This window comes from Pseudophryne corroboree, chromosome 8, assembly GCF_028390025.1.
Source record: "Pseudophryne corroboree isolate aPseCor3 chromosome 8, aPseCor3.hap2, whole genome shotgun sequence".
Classification (NCBI taxonomy): Eukaryota; Metazoa; Chordata; class Amphibia; order Anura; family Myobatrachidae; genus Pseudophryne; species Pseudophryne corroboree.
The window spans coordinates 290,533,072-290,556,923 of record NC_086451.1 but is presented as its reverse complement, the minus strand read 5'-3'; the positions used below and the strand labels follow the sequence as shown (position 1 = coordinate 290,556,923).

The following is a 23,852-nucleotide window of genomic DNA, read 5'->3' as shown; positions in this document are numbered from 1 at the left end:
CGATCACAGGTACAGCCTGGATGGTCACCGGAGCCGCGCCGCCGGCCCCCTTGCAGACGCTGAAGAGAGAAGAGGTCCAAATTCGGCGGCTGAAGACTCCTGAGTCTTCATAAAGGTAGCGCACAGCACTGCAGCTGTGCGCCATTTTCCTCTCAGCACACTTCACACAACAGTCACTGAGGGTGCAGAGCGCTGGGGGGGGCGCTCTGAGAGGCAAATAAAAACCTTATTAGAGGCAAAAAATACCTCACATATAGCCCACAGAGGCTATATGGAGATATTTAACCCCTGCCTAACTTCAAAAATAGCGGGAGACGAGGCCGCCGAAAAAGGGGCGGGGCCTATCTCCTCAGCACACAGCGCCATTTTCTCTCACAGAAAAGCTGGAGAGAAGGCTCCCAGGCTCTCCCCTGCACTGCACTACAGAAACAGGGTTAAAACAGAGAGGGGGGGCACTGATTTTGGCGATATTGTATATATATAAAAGATGCTATAAGGGAGAAACACTTATATAAGGTTGTCCCTATATAATTATAGCGTTTTTGGTGTGTGCTGGCAGACTCTCCCTCTGTCTCCCCAAAGGGCTAGTGGGTCCTGTCCTCTGTCAGAGCATTCCCGGTGTGTGTGCTGTGTGTCGGTACGTGTGTGTCGACATGTATGAGGACGATGTTGGTGAGGAGGCGGAGAAATTGCCTGTAATGGTGATGTCACTCTCTAGGGAGTCGACACCGGAATGGATGGCTTATTTAGAGAATTACGTGAGAATGTCAACACGCTGCAAGGTCGGTTGACGACATGAGACGGCCGACAATCTATTAGGACCGGTCCAGGCGTCTCAGAAACACCGTCAGGGGTTTTTAAAAACGCCCATTTACCTCAGTCGGTCGACACAGACACAGACACGGACACTGAATACAGTGTCGACGGTGAATAAACAAACGTATTTCTCATTAGGGCCACACGTTAAGGGCAATGAAGGAGGTGTTACGTGTTTCTGATACTACAAGTACCACAAGAAAGGGTATTATGTGGGAGTGAAAAAACTACCTGTAGTTTTTCCTGAATCAGATAAAATGATGCGTAGGGTTACCCCGATAGCAAATATTGGCGTTATACCCTTTCCCGCCAGAAAAAACACCCCTTAGGGTGATAAGGCGCTCACACGCTTATCAAGTGGCGTTACCGTCTCCAGATACGGCCGCCCTCAAGGAGCCAGCTGATAGGAAGCTGGAAAAATATCCTAAAAAGTATATACACACATACGGTGGTTATACTGCGACCAGCGATCGCCATCAGCCTGGAGATGCAGTGCTGGGTTGGCTTGGTCGGATTCCCTGACTGAAAATATTTTATTCATGTAGAGCATTTAATAGGATGCATTCTATATATATGTATGTGAGATGCACAGAGGGATATTTGCTCTCTGGCATCAAGATAAGTGCGTTGTCCATATCTCCCAGAAGATGTCAGGGACACGACAGTGGTCAGGTGATACAGATCCCATACGGCAGATGGAAGTATTGCTGTATAAAGGGAAGGAGTTATTTGGGGGTCGGTCCATCGGACCTGGGGACCACAGCAACAGCTGGGAAATCCAACCTTTTTTACCCCAAGTTACATCTCAGCTAAAAAAGACACCGTCTTTTCAGCCTCAATCTTTCCTTTCCCATGAGGGCATGCAGGCAAAAGGCCAGTCATATCTGCCCAGACATAGAGGTAAGGGAAGTAGACTGCAGCAGGCAGCCCTTTCCCAGGAAAAGAAGCCCTCCACCGCGTCTGCCAAGTCCTCAGCATGACGCTGGGGCCGTGCAAGCGGACTCAAGGTGGGGGGGTAGTCTCAAGAGTCTCAGGGCGCAGTGGGATCACTCGCAAGTTGACCCCTAGATCGTACGAGTATTATCCCAGGGGTAAAGATTGGAGAGTCGAGACATCTTCTCCTCGCAGCTTCCTGAAGTCTGCTTTACCAACGGCTCCCTCCGACAGGGAGGCAGCATTGGAAACAATTCACAAGCTGTATATCCAGCAGGTGATAATCAAAGTACCCCTCCTACGACAAGGAAAAGGGTATTATTTTTCCACACTATATTGTGGTACTGAAGCCAGACGGCTTGGTGACACATAGTCTAAATCTAAAATGTTTTGAACACTTACATAAAAGGTTCAAATCGAGATAAAGTCACTCAGAGCAGTGATAGCGAACCGGAAAAAAGGGGACTATATGGTGTCCCTGGACATCAAGGATTACCTCCATGTCCAAAATTTGTCCTTCTCATCAAGGGTACCTCTGGTTCGTGGTACAGAACTGTCAATATCAGTTTCAGACGATGCCGTTTGAATTATCCACGGCACCCCGGGCCTTTTTACCAAGGTAATGGCCGAAGAGATGTTTCTTCAAAGAAAAAAGGCATCTAAATTATCCCTTACTTGCACGACCTAAAAAGGGCAAGTTCCAGAGAACAGTTGGAGGTCGGAAGAGCACTATCTAAAGTAGTTCTTCGACGGCACGACTGGATTCTAAATATTCCAAGAATCGCAGCTGTTTTCCGACGATACGTCTGCTGTTCCTAGGGATGATTCTGGACACGGTTCAGAAAAAGGTTTTTCTTCCCGAGGAAAAAGCCAAGGAGTTATCCGACCTGTCAGGAACCTCCTAAAACCAGGAAAGGTGTCTGTACATCAATGCACAAGAGTCCTGGGAAAAATGGTGGCTTTTTACGAAGCAATTCCATTCGGCAGATTCCATGCAAGAATTTTCCAAAGGGATCTGTTGGACAAATGGTCAGGGTCGCATCCTCAGATGCACCTGCGAATAACCCTGTCGCCAAGGACAAGGGTATATCTTCTGTGGTGGTTGCAAAAGGCTCATCTATTGGAGGGCCGCAGATTCGGCATACAGGATTTGATCCTGGTGACCACGGACGCCAGCCTGAGAGGTTGGGGAGCAGTCACACAAGGAAGAAACTTCCAGGGGGTATGGACGAACCTGGAAAAGTCTATTCACAGAACCACTCCTGCAAGGAAAACCGGTGTTGATTCAGTCGGACAACATCACGGCGGTCGCCCATGTAAACAGACAGGGCGGCACAAGAAGCAGGAGTGCAATGGCAGAAGCTGCCAAGATTCTTCGCTGGGCGGAGAATCACGTAATAGCACTGTCAGCAGTGTTCTTCCCGGGCGTGGACAACTGGGAAGCAGACTTCCTCAGCAGACACGATATACACCCGGGAGAGGGGGGTCTTCATCCAGAAGTCTTCCACATGCTAATAAACTGTTGGGAAAGACCAATGGTAGACATGATGGCGTCTCGCCTCAACAAGAAACTGGACAAGTATTGCGCCAGGTCAAGAGATCCACAGGCAATAGCTGTGGACGCACTGGTAACACCTTGGGTGTACAAATCAGTATATGTGTTTCCTCCTCTGCCTCTCATACCAAAGGTATTGAAGATTATACAGTGAGGAGGAGTAAGAAATAATAGTGGCTCCGGATTGGCCAAGAAGGACTTGGTACCCGGAACTTCAAGAGTTGGTCACGGACGACCCGTGCCCTCTACTTCTGAGAAGGGACCTGCTACAACAGGGTCCCTGTCTCTTTCAAGACTTACCGCGGCTGCGTTTGACGGCATGGCGGTTGAACGCCAGATCCTAAAAGGGAAAGGCATTCCAGAAGAAGTCATTCCTACCTTGATTAAGGCAAGGAAGGAAGTCACCGCGAAACATTATCACCGCATTTGGCGAAAATATGTCGCGTGGTGCGAGGATCGGAGTGTTCCGACGGAGGAATTTCAACTGGGTCGTTTCCTACATTTCCTACAATCAGGATTGTCTAGGGGTCTCAAATTGAGATCTATTAAGGTTCAAATTTCGGCCCTGTCAATATTCTTCCAAAAAGAATTGGCCTCAGTTCCTGAGGTACAGACTTTTGTTAAAGGAGTACTGCATATACAGCCTCCTGTGGTGCCTCCGGTGGCACCGTGGGATCTAAATGTAGTTTTAGATTTCCTCAAATCCCATTGGTTTGAACCATTGAAAAAGGTGGATTTTAAATATCTCACATGGAAAGTGACTATGTTACTGGCCCTGGCTTCCGCCAGGAGAGTATCTGAATTGGCGGCTTTATCTTATAAAAGCCCTTATCTAATCTTCCATTCGGATAGGGCAGAACTGAGGACTCGTCCGCATTTTCTCCCTAAGGTGGTATCAGCGTTTCACCTGAACCAACCTATTGTGGTGCCTGCGGCCACTGGCGACTTGGAGGACTCCAAGTTGTTGGACGTTGTCAGAGCCTTAAAAATATACATTTCAAGGACGGCTGAAGTCAGAAAATCTGACTCGCTGTTGATACTATATGCACCCAACAAGTTGGGTGCCCCTGCTTCTAAGCAGACGATTGCTCGTTGGATTTGTAACACAATTCAACTTGCTCATTCTGTGGCAGGCCTGCCACAGCCTAAATCTGTTAAGGCCCATTCCACAAGGAAGGTGGGCTCATCTTGGGCGGCTGCCCGAGGGGTCTCGGCATTACAATTCTGCCGAGCAGCTACGTGGTCGGGGGAAAACACGTTTGTAAAATTCTACAAATTTGATACCCTGGCAAAAGAGGACTTGGAATTCTCTCATTCGGTGCTGCAGAGTCATCCGCACTCTCCCGCCCGTTTGGGAGCTTTGGTATAATCCCCATGGTCCTTTCAGGAACCCCAGCATCCACTTAGGACGATAGAGAAAATAAGAATTTACTTACCGATAATTCTATTTCTCGGAGTCCGTAGTGGATGCTGGGCGCCCATCCCAAGTGCGGATTATCTGCAATACTGTACATAGTTATTGTTAACAAATTCGGGTTATATTGTTAAGGAGCCATCTTTAAGAGGCTCTTTCTGTTATCATACTGTTAACTGGGTTTAGATCACAAGTTGTACGGTGTGATTGGTGTGGCTGGTATGAGTCTTACCCGGGATTCAAATTGCCTCCCTTATTGTGTACGCTCGTCCGGGCACAGTACCTAACTGGAGTCTGGAGGAGGGTCATAGGGGGAGGAGCCAGTGCACACCACCTGATCTGGTAAAAGCTTTACTTTTTTGTGCCCTGTCTCCTGCGGAGCCGCTATTCCCCATGGTCCTTTCAGGAACCCCAGCATCCACTACGGACTCCGAGAAATAGAATTATCGGTAAGTAAATTCTTATTATCCCATACTTGGACGATCTCCTAATAAGGGCAAGGTCCAGAGAACAGCTAGAGAGGGGATTAGCACTGTCTCAAGAAGTGCTAAAACAGCACGGCTGGATTCTGAATATTCCAAAATCCCAGTTAATGCCGACAACTCGTCTGCTGTTCCTAGGGATGATTCTGGACACGGTTCAGAAAAAGGTTTTTCTCCCGGAGGAAAAAGCCAAGGAGTTATCCGAGCTTGTCAGGAACCTCCTAAAACCAGGAAAGGTGTCTGTACATCAATGCACAAGAGTCCTGGGAAAAATGGTGGCTTCTTACGAAGCAATTCCATTCGGCAGATTCCATGCACGAATTTTCCAGAGGGATCTGTTGGACAAATGGTCAGGGTCGCATCTTCAGATGCACCAGCGGATAACCCTGTCTCCAAGGACAAGGGTATCTCTTCTGTGGTGGTTGCAGAGTGCTCATCTATTGGAGGGCCGCAGATTCGGCATACAGGATTGGATCCTGGTGACCACGGACGCCAGCCTGAGAGGCTGGGGAGCAGTCACACAAGGAAGAAACTTCCAGGGAGTGTGGACGAGCCTGGAAACGTCTCTTCACATAAACATTCTGGAACTAAGAGCAATCTACAATGCTCTAAGCCAGGCAGAACCTCTGCTTCAAGGAAAACCGGTGTTGATCCAGTCGGACAACATCACGGCAGTCGCCCATGTAAACAGACAGGGCGGCACAAGAAGCAGGAGTGCAATGGCAGAAGCTGCAAGGATTCTTCGCTGGGCAGAGAATCATGTGATAGCACTGTCAGCAGTGTTCATCCCGGGAGTGGACAACTGGGAAGCAGACTTCCTCAGCAGACACGACCCCCACCCGGGAGAGTGGGGACTTCATCCGGAAGTCTTCCACATGCTGGTAACCCGTTGGGAAAGACCAATGGTGGACATGATGGCGTCTCGCCTCAACAAAAAACTGGACAGGTATTGCGCCAGGTCAAGAGATCCGCAGGCAATAGCTGTGGACGCGCTGGTAACGCCTTGGGTGTACCAGTCGGTGTATGTGTTTCCTCCTCTGCCTCTCATACCAAAAGTATTGAGAATTATACGGCAAAGAGGCGTAAGAACGATACTAGTGGTTCCGGATTGGCCAAGAAGGACTTGGTACCCGGAACTTCAAGAGATGATCACGGAAGATCCGTGGCCTCTACCTCTAAGGAGGGACTTGCTTCAGCAGGGTCCCTGTCTGTTTCAAGACTTACCGCGGCTGCGTTTGACGGCATGGCGGTTGAACGCCGGATCCTAAAGGAAAAAGGCATGCCGGAAGAACTCATTCCTACTTTGATTAAAGCAAGGAAGGAAGTAACCGTGCAACACTATCACCGCATTTGGCGAAGATATGTTGCGTGGTGCGAGGATCGGAGTGCTCCGACGGAGGAATTTCAACTGGGTCGATTCCTACATTTCCTGCAATCAGGATTGTCTATGGGTCTCAAATTGGGATCTATTAAGGTTCAAATTTCGGCCCTGTCGATTTTCTTTCAAAAAGAATTGGCTTCAGTTCCTGAAGTCCAGACTTTTGTTAAGGGAGTGCTGCATATACAGCCTCCTGTGGTGCCTCCAGTGGCACCGTGGGATCTCAATGTGGTTTTGGAATTTCTAAAATCTCATTGGTTTGAACCACTAAAAAAGGTGGATTTAAAATATCTCACATGGAAAGTGACCATGTTACTAGCCCTGGCTTCGGCCAGGAGAGTGTCAGAACTGGCAGCTTTATCTTACAAAAGCCCATATCTGATTTTCCATTCGGACAGGGCAGAACTGCGGACTCGTCCGCATTTTCTCCCTAAGGTGGTGTCAGCATTTCATCTGAACCAGCCTATTGTAGTGCCTGCGGCTACAAGTGACTTGGAGGACTCCAAGTTACTGGACGTGGTCAGAGCATTAAAAATATATATTGCAAGGACAGCTGGAGTCAGAAAATCTGACTCGTTGTTTATATTGTATGCACCCAACAAGATGGGTGCTCCTGCGTCTAAGCAGACGATTGCTCGTTGGATCTGTAGCACAATCCAACTTGCACATTCTGTGGCAGGCCTGCCACAGCCTAAATCTGTAAAGGCCCACTCCACAAGGAAGGTGGGCTCATCTTGGGCGGCTGCCCGAGGGGTCTCGGCATTACAACTTTGCCGAGCAGCTACGTGGTCAGGGGAGAACACGTTTGTAAAATTTTACAAATTTGATACTCTGGCTAAGGAGGACCTGGAGTTCTCTCATTCGGTGCTGCAGAGTCATCCGCACTCTCCCGCCCGTTTGGGAGCTTTGGTATAATCCCCATGGTCCTTTCAGGAACCCCAGCATCCACTAGGACGATAGAGAAAATAAGAATTTACTTACCGATAATTCTATTTCTCGGAGTCCGTAGTGGATGCTGGGCGCCCATCCCAAGTGCGGATTATCTGCAATAATTGTACATAGTTATTGTTAACTAATTCGGGTTATTGTTTAGGAAGCCATCTTTCAGAGGCTCCTCTGTTATCATACTGTTAACTGGGTTTGATCACAAGTTGTACGGTGTGATTGGTGTGGCTGGTATGAGTCTTACCCGGGATTCAAAATTCCTCCCTTATTGTGTACGCTCGTCCGGGCACAGTACCTAACTGAGGCTTGGAGGAGGGTCATAGGGGGAGGAGCCAGTGCACACCACCTGATCGGAAAGCTTTACTTTTTGTGCCCTGTCTCCTGCGGAGCCGCTATTCCCCATGGTCCTTTCAGGAACCCCAGCATCCACTACGGACTCCGAGAAATAGAATTATCGGTAAGTAAATTCTTATTTTCACACAAATATAGGCATACTGCATATCATTTTAATCCGCAGAAGCTGTTCCTGCGTCCTATTGCATTACATTGCGTCTAAGACGCATTTTCTCTGCAAAAAGATGCGAAGAAAGATGCTCAGCCCTACCGTGTCACACGACACTGAGCTGTTATGTGTAACGCAAGTTGTATCGCATGGAGCAAAGTTGTAAGAGGACATATCTGTAGGAGTCTCATTATTTAATAGCCACACCTCCGTGTATCCAATTATCATACAGTCTACAGTATCTTGCCCTCCTCCGTGTCTGCTGGTCGGCTGCACTATCATGCAATCTGTGGCCAGCTTAAGATGTGCAAAAGTAGGTTAGCCACACAACATTCCGCAGATGTAGAACTAGCTTACAGCCTGTCATTAATTTATTCAATGTTTTCACCAGAAGCTGCTTTTCATAAATAATGAGAGTAGATAAACTGTTGTGTGTAATTTTACTAGTAACACTTTTTTGGACATTCTCTTAATTGGAATAAACCAACCAGCCAATTCTATTTAATTACAGATATAAAAACCACTTTTAGGTTTTGTAATGTGTCAGTTCTTACATTGTACAAAATTAAACATTCGCCTCCTCTGTTTCAAGGGGATTTTGATTTGATGAAAAGTCTAGCATGTGGTTTAAGCATGTCCCATGGTGTAATTTAAATGTTTGTAATTTTGCTGTGGGATTGGTTTTGATAGATTTTTGTCTGTAGTGTGTCTTTAAAATCATTTTTGGTGTGTAGTCATTTTCTTTTGAATGGAGTTTTCTTGAAACACTTTAGGATATCCCTAAAATCTAACCTGTTGAATTGCTGCTGACTCTGACAGAGTGTACATGTTCTAAGTAGGAAAATAGTCTAAAGTACATTTAAACTAAACTAAAGGTGCATACACACGGTGCAGAAAAGTTAGCATCTATCGCACCGTGTGTACCCAGCTTGAGATACTGATGCGGGATTGGTATTGCACGAAAAAGACTGTACAGGGAAGGCAATTTTGACTATAATTTGTATAATCTAGTACAAAGTATAGTCAAAAATGGCCATAGCCAAAATCGCACCGTTTGTATAGACAATATTGGTGCTTCTGGGCTTCGTGGGAGTTCAAGGGAAATCGCATAGTCAATATCTCACCGTGTGTATGCAGCTTTAGCTATTTCCCAATGTAAAAGGATAAATGTGTTTCCTTTATGGAAGGTGGAGAGCTGCATGCTCTGTGCTTGTAACTTTAAGGCATATTTTCCATACCTCCCAACTGTCCCAATTTGTGCAGACTATAAAAGGAGCAGGGCTTGTTCAGAAATGGTCAGAGTTTCACCATAACGTTGGTGATTTTAGATGAACTGGAGGCGTGGCGTATTTTGTCCGATCTTTGCATGTATGGATATTAGAAGTTTATACTTCTATCTACAGGTATGAGATCTCCAGAAACCAGTTATTCAAAGTGAGAAATGGGAAAATAGTTTAATAATTGCTGCTTAGTGACTATGGGGTCTATTCAACTGAAGTCGGAACTGCCGTCTAGTCGGAAAGACGGCAGTTTCCGACTTTTTTAGGTCGAATCGTGATTTGACCTATTCAATGGTACTGCCGTTCTTCCGACTTGTTGGCAATTCCGACTTCTCGGAAAATGTGTGGATCGGCGGATTAGCCGCGGATCCACGTGTTCTGTTGGATTTGCTGCCAAATCTGACAGGTTTTAGTACCGTTTTCGACAATGTCAGTCTGACTTTAAAAAAGCTGGATTGCCCGCAAATTAAATACTGCATTGTCGGATTCTCTCCGTCAGGGAGGATCCGACATGCATTGAATAGACCCCTTTGTAATATAGACCTAATCAGTGGTCCGTAAGGAGCAGTGCTATACCCTGCCTGATATTCTTCTCATTATGTGTGGGGGGAGAGTAGGGTATTTTTATGTGGCTTAGAATATTTTGATTATTTTCCATCTGTAGCACGGGTCGCAGCCAGGAACCTGACACTGCTGCGACCCGTGCTGCAGCCCCCTTTCCCACAGCGCTCACCAACCCGGCATATTGCCGGGTTGCTGACACTGATGCGGCAGGGCGGCGCTGGGAGATCACATGATCTCCCAGCGCCGCCCTTCCATACACTGTGAACGGCGACACGGCTCCCGTTCACACTACACAGCTTGCCGGGTTGAATTTGCTGGGGGGGGGGGGCGGCATTTCCACTAGGGAAAAACACGGGTAAATGTGCGCCTCCGCGCATTTACCAGTGTTTTTAAAGGTAGTGGAAAAGGGTTATAAGAGTCTCAGGGGCAGATGTATTAACCTGGAGAAGATATAAGGAAGTGATGAACCAGTGATATGTGCAAGGTGATAAAGGCACCAGCCAATCAGATCCTAACTGTTAATTTACATATTGAAGCTGATTGGCTGGTGCCTTTTATCACCTTGCACATATCACTGGTTCATCACTTCCTTATGCCTTCTCCAGGTTAATACATCTGCCCCTCAGTCTTTCTAAATGCTGGCTCCTCTATCTGTATAAGATTGAGAACGCTGTAATGAGGGCTGCATGACATTGTGCTTGTCCTGCCGTGACTGGGGCACATAAGCTGTGTAACTAAAATCAGGGGTTAAGCGTCCAGATGTGCTAGTGTATAGTTAGTAAACTGCAAATGGGGAATTTGTTTATACAATGCAGGGTGGAAGTACATCTGCTGTCCTGTTTAGTATTACTGCACATGCAAAGCTGGAGGAGGCTGTTAACTCCCTCTGTACCTTGGCTTAGTACAGCTTCAGACGTGTGTGTGTTTCAGCGAACAAATGTTCCTTTTGAGGATGAGTTAAACTGGATTTCCAACTTTAGCACATGATTTTGTGATTAGAGTAAATATTTAACTTAATATTAACCATATTGTCAGTATTTATCCCTGCCTGGAGTTCATGACCACATCCGTTTTGCCTCCTCCACCATTTACAGGAGCTTTATAAAGCATCCGTATGAGAAATGGGACAGCACCAGTGAGTGTAAATATATGCAGAGGTTTGGAGAAAAAATAAGGACACCTCTGCTTTAGAAACACAGCCTGGTTATGTTGACATCCCTCACCTTTATGTTTGATCATTAACGGGCACAAAGTTTTACTAATTTCTCCCCTCTCTTCTTTTCCGCTTTCTGGCTGACTGCACAGACACTCTTGGCTTCCAAAAACTAACACCGTAGTTTTGCCGCTCATGCAGAGTGATAAGTAATGCTTTTATTTTTGTACTGCTACCTTTGATAAACTACTGCCGCTGCTTTACAGTATTGCCTTACGAATCCAAAGAATATTCGGTGGAGGCAAGCACAGACCCCATATTTAATACCACCATCACCACCACCACCATCATGAAGCTTAAAGCAGAAGTGTACACCTTTGTATTGCTGCCTATCTACCTGTTAATGTTTGTGTACAGCACTCTCACATTTATACCATGGTATTTTCTCACTAATGCAAAGAAGAGAAAGGCTATGGCAAAAAGAGTAAAAGCAAAACCTGTCTTGGACACACCTGGAAGCCCTTACCGGGCTGTAAGCCACTTCGACTCACTGGCCACGATAGACATTCCAGGAGCGGACACACTGGACAAACTGTTTCAACATGCTGTATCCAAGTTTGGCACAAAAGATTGTCTGGGCACCCGGGAGCTGCTGAGTGAGGAAAATGAGAAGCAGCCAAATGGCAAAGTGTTTAAGAAGGTAATTGTTCCTGATTTCCTTTGCATTCACAGCTGGATGACCTCATGCTTTGGAGGAAAAGGTGCAGAAGTGATCACATAATAGAACTTTGGTAATGTGTCTACTAGGTGCTAACACTTTACAGTTGATAAGTAACCTGTAGCTAAATAGTTACTGTCATTCAGCTACTTTCAACATGTCATTTCATAGCAAAATCGTGTAGTACTGGTCTTTAAACCTAATGTCTGACCACATTTAAATACCTTAAGAGAGAAATAAATCATTTAAGCTGTCATGGTATTTACAAAAAAGGACATGTTTTATGGTATAGCTATTAAATGGTTTTCTCAATGATTTCATCCACATGACTACCAGTTAGCTTATGGCTGAATCATGAGGCTCCCCTGGATAAAGAGTCTTTGTGGCCTGCATGCCAGAGAGTCACCCACTGGAGAGAGAGATCTTGTTCCAAATATGTGATGTGCTTTCTATGGAAGGACTTGCCCAGTTATTGCTTCATGTTGAAACAGTCATGTGGTTCATGGTTTAGCGATGATTTAAGGCCAAACTGAACCACTGTCCACTATTTGCTGAGAAGGGAACAGAGTAAGAAGTGTATAGAGTAGGAGGCTGCAACACAAATTAATGTTTGCTCTATTAATGGTTTGTAACAAAACCTCTGCTCAGTAATAGCTGCAATCTTCATGCTGTCAGTTGTATGTTTTTGAGGACCTGGGTGTTACATGGCATCAACAATACCTTGGAGCGGTGTTTAATAACAAATGTGAGCTTGTACAAAGTGACTTATATTGGCAAAGTACAGTTTGCATTTATAAAAGAGTAGATTGCTCGTAGGAATGTTACGCTGTACTAGTTTTGATTTGGTGTTTAATTGGATTAAATTTTTTTTTCCTTTGGGGTTGGGTAATGGAGTAGTAGTCTCAGGCATAGACATGCCTCATCCTAACTCTGGATAGAAAGGATAATAACCGTAACCATATTACAGCAACACCTTTCCATAGAATATTTGTATCTATATTATTATATAAATAAAAAAACAAGTGTGCAGTGTTTCCAGACGTGCAGCGGTGTGTGGAGAATGTGTGTGTTTTTTTTTTTTCCAATAATGCAAGCTAATGAATGACCCAAAAGCATTTATTTGGTGTGTCTAAACAATTGTCATAATGTTCTTTCTTTCAGTTAATATTAGGGGAGTATAAATGGTTGAATTATGAAGAAGTTAACACAAGAGTCAACCATCTTGGCAGTGGTCTGGCTGCACTGGGCCTGAAACCGAGGAGCACCATTGCCATATTCTGTGAGACCAGAGCAGAGTGGATGATAACCGCACAAGCCTGTTTTAAATACAATTTTCCTTGTAAGTAGCACAGAGCCCATGCTTGAACTTATTTATCAATTATGAATAAAATCTATCCCTTCCACGGTTGTCTTTTACAAGTGAGCAAGCTACTGCAGTCTTGTCAGCATTCATCGGCATCTTAATGCGATGACCTGTTTTATATTGGGATCTGCTCTGACCTTTTATTTGTGTATGTTGTTGCACTGAGAGGGCATTATTTAGAAATGGGTCATTCAGCTGACAAATGCAATTTGCAGGAAAGCACATTTAAAACAGACAAAAAAAAGCTCTAGACATATCTAGAGCACCCAAAATAAGGATGTAAAAGTTTCACAAGACGACATGCACACTATTATACCACTTCTTTGTTCCAGTGCCACCTGTGGTCACCAGTTTTGGTAATTGTTCCTCCTTTAGTAATACTACCAAGACCAAGGGCAGTCTGGTACCGTTATATGTGTGCATGTGCTAGAACAGCTTGTCTGCTGAAACGCCACTAACACATTAGGAACACTTCTTCAAGTAGCACATTTATGCTCTCTCGTTTTGTATTTGTTTAATCCTTCACCTCACTCCCTGTCATTTATTAGGTTTGAATAAGATAACCTACTAATTATTTTGTCTTAAAGTAAAGAAATACTACTTGGGTAAAAGGTACTGATTTTATTTCACTCCACCCAGTTCGGACTCGTGGCGCACCTTCTCCAGACACAAGAGATGCACGTGTTCTCATAGTTAGGGGTAAATTTACTAAGATTCGTGTTTTCCCGTTTCAGGTCAAAGTTCAATCACGAATGACATCGAAAGTGTAAAACTGCAACTTTTTGAATTTGTTACGATGGATTTACTAAGCTGTCGTATTCGGGTTTTTCTTTTCTTCCGATGTCCGATGTCATTCGTGTTTTTTTGTTTTGTTTTTTACGGCAGTGATTAGCAAAACACTGCCGACTTTTTTTACAATTAATCTCGGCCGGATCTGTGTGATCCGTGCTGGGGTTTATTTATTTTTTTTTTTAATTAAACACTGTAAAATAATAAAAAAAAATGCGTGGGGTCCCCCCTCCTAAGCATAACCAGCCTCGGGCTCTTTGAGCCGATCCTGGTTGCAAAAATATGGGGGAAAAAATGACAGGGGTTCCCCCATATTTAAGCAACCAGCATCGGGCTCTGCGCCTGGTCCTGGTCCCAAAAATACGGGGGACAAAAAGAGTAGGGGTCCCCCGTATTTTTAAAACCAGCACCGGGCTCCACTAGCTGGACAGATAATGCCACAGCCGGGAGTCACTTTTATATAGTGCCCTGCGGCCGTGGCATCAAAAATCCAACTAGTCACCCCTGGCCGGGGTACCCTGGGGGAGTGGGGACCCCTTCAATCAAGGGGTCCCCCCCCCCCCAGCCACCCAAGGGCCAGGGGTGAAGCCCGAGGCTGTCCCCCCCCCATCCAATGGGCTGCGGATGGGGAGGCTGATAGCCTTTGTTGTAAAAGAAAAGATATTGTTTTTAGTAGCAGTACTACAAGGCCCAGCAAGCCTCCCCCGCATGCTGGTACTTGGAGAACCACAAGTACCAGCATGCGACGGAAAAACGGGCCCGCTGGTACCTGTAGTACTACTACTAAAAAAATACCCAAAAAAAGACAAGACACACACACCGTGAAAGTATAATTTTATTACATACATACACACATACATACATACATACTTACCTTAAGTTCCCACGCAGGTCGGTCCTCTTCTCCAGTAGTATCCAAGGGGTACCTGTTGAAGAAATTATACTCACGAGATCCAGGGGTCCAGGCTCCTCGGGAAATCCAGGGGTAATCCACGTACTTGAAAAAAATAACAAAACGGTGTCCCGACCACGAACTGAAAGGGGACCCATGTTTGCACATGGGTCACCTTTCCACGAATGCCAGAAACCCACTTTGACTTCTGTCTAAGTGGGTTTCTTCAGCCAATCAGGGAGCGCCACGTTGTATCTGATCAGCTGTGTGCTCCTGTCCTCACTGACAGGCAGCACACGGCAGTGTTACAATGTAGCGCCTATGCGCTACATTGTAACCAATGATGGGAACTTTCTGCTCAGCGGTGACGTCACTTTAGGTCAACCGCAGGGCAGAAAGTTCCCATCATTGGTTACAATGTAGCGCATAGGCGCTACATTGTAACACTGCCGTGTGCTGCCTGTCAGTGAGGACAGGAGCACACAGCTGATCAGGAGAGTGCTACAACGTGGCGCTCCCTGATTGGCTGAAGAAACCCACTTAGACAGAAGTCAAAGTGGGTTTCTGGCATTCGTGGAAAGGTGACCCATGTGCAAACATGGGTCCCCTTTCAGTTCGTGGTCGGGACACCGTTTTGTTATTTTTTTCAAGTACGTGGATTACCCCTGGATTTCCCGAGGAGCCTGGACCCCTGGATCTCGTGAGTATAATTTCTTCAACAGGTACCCCTTGGATTCTACTGGAGAAGAGGACCGACCTGCGTGGGAACTTAAGGTAAGTATGTATGTATGTGTGTATGTATGTAATAAAATTATACTTTCACGGTGTGTGTGTCTTGTCTTTTTTGGGGTATTTTTTTAGTAGTAGTACTACAGGTACCAGCGGGCCCGTTTTTCCGTCGCATGCTGGTACTTGTGGTTCTCCAAGTACCAGCATGCGGGGGAGGCTTGCTGGGCCTTGCAGTACTGCTACTAAAAACAATATCTTTTCATTATCACAAAAGGCTATCAGCCTCCCCATCCGCAGCCCATTGGATGGGGGGGGACAGCCTCGGGCTTCACCCCTGGCCCTTGGGTGGCTGGGGGGGGGGGGACCCCTTGATTGAAGGGGTCCCCACTCCCCCAGGGTACCCCGGCCAGGGGTGACTAGTTGGATTTTTGATGCCACGGCCGCAGGGCACTATATCAAAGTGACCCCCGGCTGTGGCATTATCTGTCCAGCTAGTGGAGCCCGGTGCTGGTTTTAAAAATACGGGGGACCCCTACTCTTTTTGTCCCCCGTATTTTTGGAACCAGGACCAGGCGCAGAGCCCGATGCTGGTTGCTTAAATATGGGGGAACCCCTGTCAATTTTTTACCCATATTTCTGCAACCAGGATCGGCTCAAAGAGCCCGATGCTGGTTATGCTTAGGAGGGGGGACCCCACGCAATTTTTTTTAATAAAATAACAACTTTCCCACCCCTTCCCACTGATATACATGCACGGATCTCATGGATCCCTGCATGCCAATCCAATCACGGAAAAAAAAAGCAGGTCTGTTTTTTTTTAGCACTTTTTTACGAGTTGTAATTTTTCACGGCAGTGTTTGTTTGTTTTTTGCTTTGCACTTCTTAGTAAATTACAGAGATTCATACTTAAACAGCCGCGTTTTGACCGATGGTGTATTCATTCGTAATTTTTTACTTGGACTTGCAAAAAATTACGAATGCCCTCATCTCTGCCGTGATTAGTGTTTAGTAAATTACCGAGATGACACTTTGATGAAAAAACGGCATCTCGGTCAAAATCGGGAGCTTAGTAAATTTCCCCCTTAGTCTTATCTAACATTGTGTTTGCTTCTCAATATCGATACATTTTATGGCCCAATTTGTAGCAAGAGCCTTCGCTTTTGTATTTGCTTTGATTTTTCGTACAATTTTCCCTCCTACCCGACTTGTACATATGAAAGTGCTATATATAGAATTCTAAAACTCTAAATTAAATGGTATATTGTGCATTAATCCCCACTGTAGCTGATAATCTGAAATCTCTTGAATAACGTTACCAGAAAGTGATTCCTGTATTAGTTCATTTCTAAGGTTCATTTACTAGCAGATGATGCATGTGCTGATGTATGTCCTCAAGCAGTTTATTAAACTCTGCTTCCAGAATCGCTGGCTATTGCCTACACTGGCTGTGACTCACATGGTTCCAAGAGCTTTGTGATGTTCAGGGGAAGTTCTCAACCCTTCCATCTCGGATGTTTGTAATTAAATCCGCACCGATAAATAAATAATGCTTGCCTACCTCATCAATTAACTTGTGTGTCTTTCTGCAATTTGTAATATCCCAAGATTCCCGTTACTCTGGCTAGTTCTACATAACATTACCATTCCCAGCTGGGTGTCCCCAACCCAAACACAACCTCCCTTCAAACCTTTACTCGGCTTCAACTGAAATTCCAAATGATTACTAAACCTATTAGATTATATCCAATTTCTCTTACGTGGTAGAGGATACTGGGAATCCATTTATTACTATGGGGTATAGCAGGGTCCACTAGGAGCCTTGGGCACTTAAAGAATTTGATAGTGTGCGCTGGCTCCTCTTTCTACGCCCCTCCTACCAGACTCAGTTTAGAAAATGTGCCAGGAGGAGCCGATCATGTCGCCAGAAGATAGAAGAGTGGTGAGTACTAAGCCGGCGTCCCGGTTAGCGGGTCGCTGGCCATTATGACGGCATGAGGGTACAGAGACGCACGGCTTCTACAGGGGGCGGATGAATCTCCAGACTCCGTACACAGTGCAGACGCACCGCTTCTGAGGGAGCGAACGGACTCTCAGTACACTGTGTGTACACAGTACCCAGACTGGCATTACAGACTTAAAAGGGGGCTGACTCCATTTTAGGCACTAAAATTACCTCAGCCAGTATAAAAAAGCGGGAAGACCGTGTGCCATTGAAGGGGCGGGGCTTCACTATAAGCGGATCCAGCAGCTGACCAGCGCCATTTTCCCTCTGCAGTGGACACAGACGCTGACTGACGGGGACGAGCAGCTCCTCCGGAGAGACTCCAGATTACCTCAGTGGTACCAGGTGAGGAGCGCTTACTAGTGTACTAAGTACCCAATGTGGGTACTTAGTCTGCGACCCGGCTAAGCTTGGCATTAGCAGTAAGGGCGCTGTGTGCTGGCTCCAGGCTATCCCTGTCTCTCTCTTGAGGGCTCTTTGTCGGTTAATTGTGCTTTTAACCTGTTCCTGTGTGTGTGTGCTGTCACTGTCACAGTACGTCAGACAAAGAATGTGTTTCATGTACTGTAAGGCACAGTATTCCTCTTCTCCAGGGGGTTCACTGCAGTGTACTCAGTGCACTGCATCCTCCCAGGCTAGCGGGGCAGAGCCAGCTTGGCTGGATTCCATTAGCAGAATGATTTCCAATATTTCTTCTAAATTGTCCCGCAATAAGAAAGAGAATCAATACAAGACAATCAATGACTGAGTACCCAAACCAGCGTCTCAGTCCCCTACCATTTGTCCGCAAAAACTTCTTTTGGCCCATATCCTGCAGTCTGACTCTGATGATAAGGGGTCAGACATGGAGGAGGGGGAGGTGGACTCAGACGTGGGGGAAGCTACTCTTGTCACAGGAAATAAAGGCTCTCATAGAAGCTATCAGAGAAGTAATGCATATCCCTGATAACGTAACAGAGAAGACTGAGGAATCTTATTTTGATATAAAAAAGAAATCCTCAGCCACTTTTCTTGTGTCAAAGGAACTAAATACCCTGTTTGAAGGACTGTCTGCTAATCCTGATAGGAAATTTCAAATCCCTAAAAGATTGATGATATGTTTTCCCTTTCCTCCTGAGGATAGGAAAAAATGGGAAAATCTACCGATAGTGGATGCACCAATATTCAGGCTGTCACGGAAAATTGTATTGCCTGTCCCGGGTGCAGCCTCCCTAAAAGACACTGCTGATCGTAGAATTGAGAATACACTCAAATCTTTATATACAGCTGCTGGGGAGGCCCAGAGACCCACTATAGCATGTGGGTGGATTACTAAGGCCATCACCAAATGGTCGGGTAATTTAATTGAGGGGTTAGGTACCTTGCCTAAGGGGGAAATTATTTTACTCCTGTAACATACACAGGACTTTGCAAATTTTATGGTGGAAGCCATAAAAGAAATAGGCTTGCTTAATGCACACACCATTGCTATGGCAGTGTCAGCACGCAGAGGCTTATGGCTACGCCAATGGACAGCTGACGCGGACTCCAGGAAAGGCGTGGAAGGCCTACCCTTCACAGGAGAGGCCTTATTTGGAGATGAACTAGACAAATGGATATCCAAATCTACTGAGGGTAAGTCCACGTATCATCCCTCTGCAGCTCCCCCAGCCAGCAAGTCTACTCAGTACCTAATCTACAGTCCTTTCGGACTGCTAAGTTTAAGGGCAAAACCAGACGTTCTTCTACAGCCACCAGAGGCACTAGAGGTAAACCACAAAAAACAGCAACTGCCGGTTCACAGGAATAGAGCTCAAGTTCTGCTTCCTCAAAGCCTTCAGCATGAGGGTGGTCCGCGATGCCTGGAAGACTGGCAGGTGGGAGCCCAACTAAGATTTTCAAGTCACATCTGGACAACATCATGCCAGGATCCCTGGGTCATAGATGCCAGACTGGAGTTTCAGGAGCTCCCACTTCAGAGTCTTCAAATCAGGCTTACCAGTCTCACAGGAAGCAAGTATAACCTTACAGGACGCCATTCAAAAACTGGTACAGACTTAGGTCATTGTTGCAGTTCCACCTCATCTGCAAAACAAGGGATATTGTGGGTCATTCCGAGTTGATCATAGCTTTGCAAAATTTTGCACAGCTACGATCAACTTTCCTGACATGCGGGGGGGACGCCCAGCACGGGGGCTAGTCCACCCCGCATGTCAGTCCGGCCCCCCTCGCAGAAGTGCAAAGGCATCGCACAGCGGCGATGCATTTGCACTTCAGGAGTAACTCCCAGCGCAGCTTTAGCGACGTGGCCGAGAGCTACTCCTCGATCCCTGGCCCGCAGCAGCTTGCGTATGATGTCACGCAGCCGCTGCGGCCAGCCCCCCGTTCGGTCCGGCCATGACTACGAAACTGCGGCCAAACGCCGCCTTTTCGCAACCTCCCGCCCATCGATTGCCTCGGCCTGTCAATCAGGCAGAGGCGATCGCTGTCCTGCTACGGCTGTCCCCACAGGCGCACAAAGGCGCCGGCGCATGCGCAGCAGGGACCCGTTCTCTCTGCTGCGTGAAAACGCAGCGAGCGAACTGGTCGGTATGACCCCCCCCCCATTATTCCAACTTGTTTGTAGTACCGAAACAGGACGGCTCGGTAAGACCAATTTTGAATCTCAAATCGTTGAACTCATACTTACGAGTGTTCAAATTCAAGATGGAGTCTCTGGAGAGCGGTGATCTCAGGTCTGGAGGAGGGGTAATTCCTAGTGTCTCTGGATATGAAGGATGTGTACCTTCACATTCCGATCTGGCCACCTCATCAGGCTTATCTACGGTTTGCACTGCAGGACTGCCACTACCAGTTCCAGGCCCTGCCATTTGGTCTCTCCACGGCACAGAGAGTGTTCACCAAGGCCATGTCAGAGATGTTTCTACTCCGCAAACAGGGAGTGAACATAATTCCGTACCTGGCGATCTTCTGATAAAGGCATCATCCAGGAAGCGGTTGTTGGACAGCATTGGACTCTCAACCAGACTACTCCTGGATCATGGGTGGATTCTGAACTTAACAAAATCTCACCTGGAACCGACGCAGAGGCTTTCCTTCCTGGGAATGATACTGGACACGGAATCTCAGAGAGTGTTCCTTCCCTTGGAGAAAGCTATGGAAATCCAGTCTATGGGTTGGGCTGTCCTGAAGCCAACCCGGATCTCTGTGCATTCGCCTTCTGGGAAAAATGGTAGCCCCTCACGAGGCGCTTCAGTACGGAAGGTTTCTTGCGAGGCCCTTCCAATTGGATCTGTTGGACAAGTGGTCCGGATCACATCTTCACATGCATCAGTGGATCTCTGTCGCCAAAAGCCAGAATCTCACTTCTGTGATGGCTACAGACTTCTCACCTCGTCGAGGGTCGGAGGTTCTGGATTCAGAATTGGATTCTGCTAACCACCGATGCAAGCCTCAGAGGTTGGGGAGCAACCACCCAGGGGGTGCAGTTTCAAGGAAGATGGTCAAGTCAGAAAGTCGTGCTTCCAATAAACATCTTGGAATTCAGGGCAATGTACAATGCCCTTCTGCAGGCCTTATCTCTACTTCGGAATCAGGCCATTCAAGTCCAGTCGGACAATGTAACGGCGGTAACGTACATAAACTGACAGGGCGGAACGAAAAGCATAGCAGCAATGTCAGGGTTGTCAGGAATTCTCCTCTGGGGGGGCAAAACCCGCCGTGGCGTTGTCGGTGGTCTTCATTCCGGGAGTAGACAACTGGGAAGCAGACTTCCTCAGCAGACAAAACCTGCACCCGGTGGAGTGGAGCCTTCACCCGGAAGTGTTCAGGTGCTTAACACGTCGGTGGGGATATCCACAAATCGACATAATGGCCTTTCATCTCAACTAGAGGCTCAAGCAGTATTCTTCCACGTCCATAGACCCACATGCACTGTCGGTAGACACTCCTACGACTCCATGGGTCTACCAGATGGTGTACATGTTTCCTCCACGTCCTCGGATACCAAGAATTCTAAAAAGAATAAAAAGGGAAAAGGTTCAAGCAATACTCATTGCTCCGGACTGGCCAAGAGGGGCCTGGTACACGGACCTTCTGGAGATGCTCCTCGAAGATCCGTGGCCTCTGCCTATTCGCGAGGATCTTCTGCAACAGGGCCCGTCTATCAAAACTTACTGCAGCTATGTTTAACAGCATGGAGGTTGAACGGCTGATTCTAGCCAGGAGAGGGATCTCCTGACAAGGTCATCCAGACTATGATCCAAGCCAGGAAACGGGTAACGTCTAAACATTACCACCGTATATGGCAGAAATATGTCTTAGTATGAAAGCAGACAATATTCCGCTGTGGAATTTCATCTGGGACGTCTCCTGCTTTTTCTGCAGTCAGGAGTGGATGTGGGCCTACGCCTAGATTCCATTAAAGTCCAGATTTCAGCTTTGTCTATTTTCTTTCAGAAACAGTTGGCTTCTCTCTCTGAGGTCCAGACGTTCTTGAAAGGTGTTCTGCACATCTAGCCTTCCTTTGTGCCTCCCACGGCACTTTGGGATCTCAATTTGGTGTTGCAGTCCCTCCAAGCGGGCTGGTTTGAACCGTTACAGGAGGTTGACGTAAAGTACCTTACGTGGAAGACCGTCACACTGTTGGCCTTGGCCTCAGCAAGACGTGTGTTGGAGCTAGCGGTGTTGTCTCACAAGAGTCCCTACTTAATTTTCCATGAGGACAGAGCTGAACTCAGAACTCGTCAGCAATTTCTTCCTAAGGTGGTGTCTGCTTTTCACATCAACCAACCAATTGTGGTTCCGGCTGTGACGGACACCTCTGCTACTTCAAAGTCTTTGGATGTTGTGAGGGCTTTGCAGGTGTATGTAAAGAGAACAGCTCTTCACAGAAAATCTGACTCCCTGTTCGTTCTCTATGATCCCAATAAAATTGGGTGTTCTGCTTCAAAGCAGTCCATTGCACGCTGGATCAGGCTCACTATCCAGCATACTTATTCCACGACAGGATTTCTGGTTCCAAAATCTGTACAGGCCCACTCTACCAGGTCGGTGGGTTCTTCTTGGGCGTCTGCCTGGGGAGTCTCGGCTTTACAGCTCTGCCGAGCAGTTACTTGGTCAGGTTCTAACACGTTTGCAAAGTTTTACAAGTTCGATACTTTGGCCTCTGAGGACCTTCAATTTGGTCAATCAGTTCTGCAGGAACCTCCGCACTCTCCCACCCAGTTTGGAAGCTTTGGTACTTCCCCATGGTACTAAATGGATACCCAGTATCCTGTAGGACGTAAGAGAAAATAGGATTTTAATTACCTACTGGTAAAAAATTTTCTCGTAGTCCGTAGAGGATACTGGGCGCCCGCCCCCGGTGCTTCGTTCTTCCTGCACTGTTACTTGGTTAAGTATTCTGGTTTGTTCAGCTGTTGCTGTTCATGTTTCAAGTATGGTTAGCATGTCTTTCCTATTGTTCTGTGTGCTGGTTCGTAATCTCACCACTTTCCTTATATATCCTTCTCTCAAAGTATGTCCGTCTCCTCGGGCACAGTTTCCTAGACTGAGTCTGGTAGGAGGGGCATAGAGGGAGGAGCCAGCGCACACGATCAAATTCTTTAAGTGCCCAAGGCTTCTAGTGGACCCGCCTATACCCCATGGTACTAAATGGATTCCCAGTATCCTCTACGGACTACGAGAAAAGGATTTACCAGTAGGTAATTAAAATCGTATTTTTAAATTTGTAATACTTAAAGGGGCTTTCTACTTTTAAATAAACAGTTTGTCTAAATCCTTTCTATTATGAAGCCTAAAGCTAAGTACACACTATACAATTATTGAACTGATTTGCCAATAATTGGGACATTGGCCTGATTTATCATATAGTGTGTATGAACAATCGTTTCGGCGATTAATTCTGGAAAATCTTGCCCACACACACGAGCGATCGATTTTGTGATCTATTGTCCTAAACCAAAAATCTTTGCCACAATCTCCCGATATCTAGCAGTGTGTGTGCATTCTCAATACTCTGCCCATATTTCCTATGTTTCTGTCACTAGGTCATCCGCCTTGTGGGTGGACATATGCAAATGCAGTGTGATGTGGCAGAAAATTGGTAACTGAAATAAAAAATCTTAAGTGTTTAGCTCAGATATTGATACCTACAATTACCAGTGAAAAATCTTCAGATTCTCGGGCAGACCAAAAAAAATCTGCCAGTGTGTACCTAGCTTTTATACTTGCAATGGTGGAATAGCGGGAGAATCCCTGTTTAGCAGGGTCCTTGCTCTTGCAAAACACTTGATGGATTGCTCACCTATCTTGTAACAATTGAGATTCCCCATAGCAGCTCTAATTGAAAACCATA

General features: G+C 46.4%; 1 protein-coding gene across 5 annotated transcripts in view; it reads left to right on the top strand.

Moving 5' to 3' along the window:
- ACSL4 (acyl-CoA synthetase long chain family member 4) overlaps positions 1–23,852 on the top strand; it is a 293,951-nt gene that overhangs the window by 138,328 nt on the left and 131,771 nt on the right. For 2 of the 5 annotated variants that reach the window (XM_063937300.1, XM_063937302.1), the window contains exons 3-4: positions 11,483–11,722; positions 12,902–13,079. In XM_063937300.1, the coding sequence (XP_063793370.1) occupies positions 11,495–11,722; positions 12,902–13,079 (406 nt within the window). In that variant the 5' untranslated portion in view covers positions 11,483–11,494. Of the gene's footprint in view, positions 1–11,174; positions 11,723–12,901; positions 13,080–23,852 lie in introns of all 5 variants that reach the window. The other 3 variants (XM_063937299.1, XM_063937298.1, XM_063937301.1) reach the window with 3 other exon arrangements.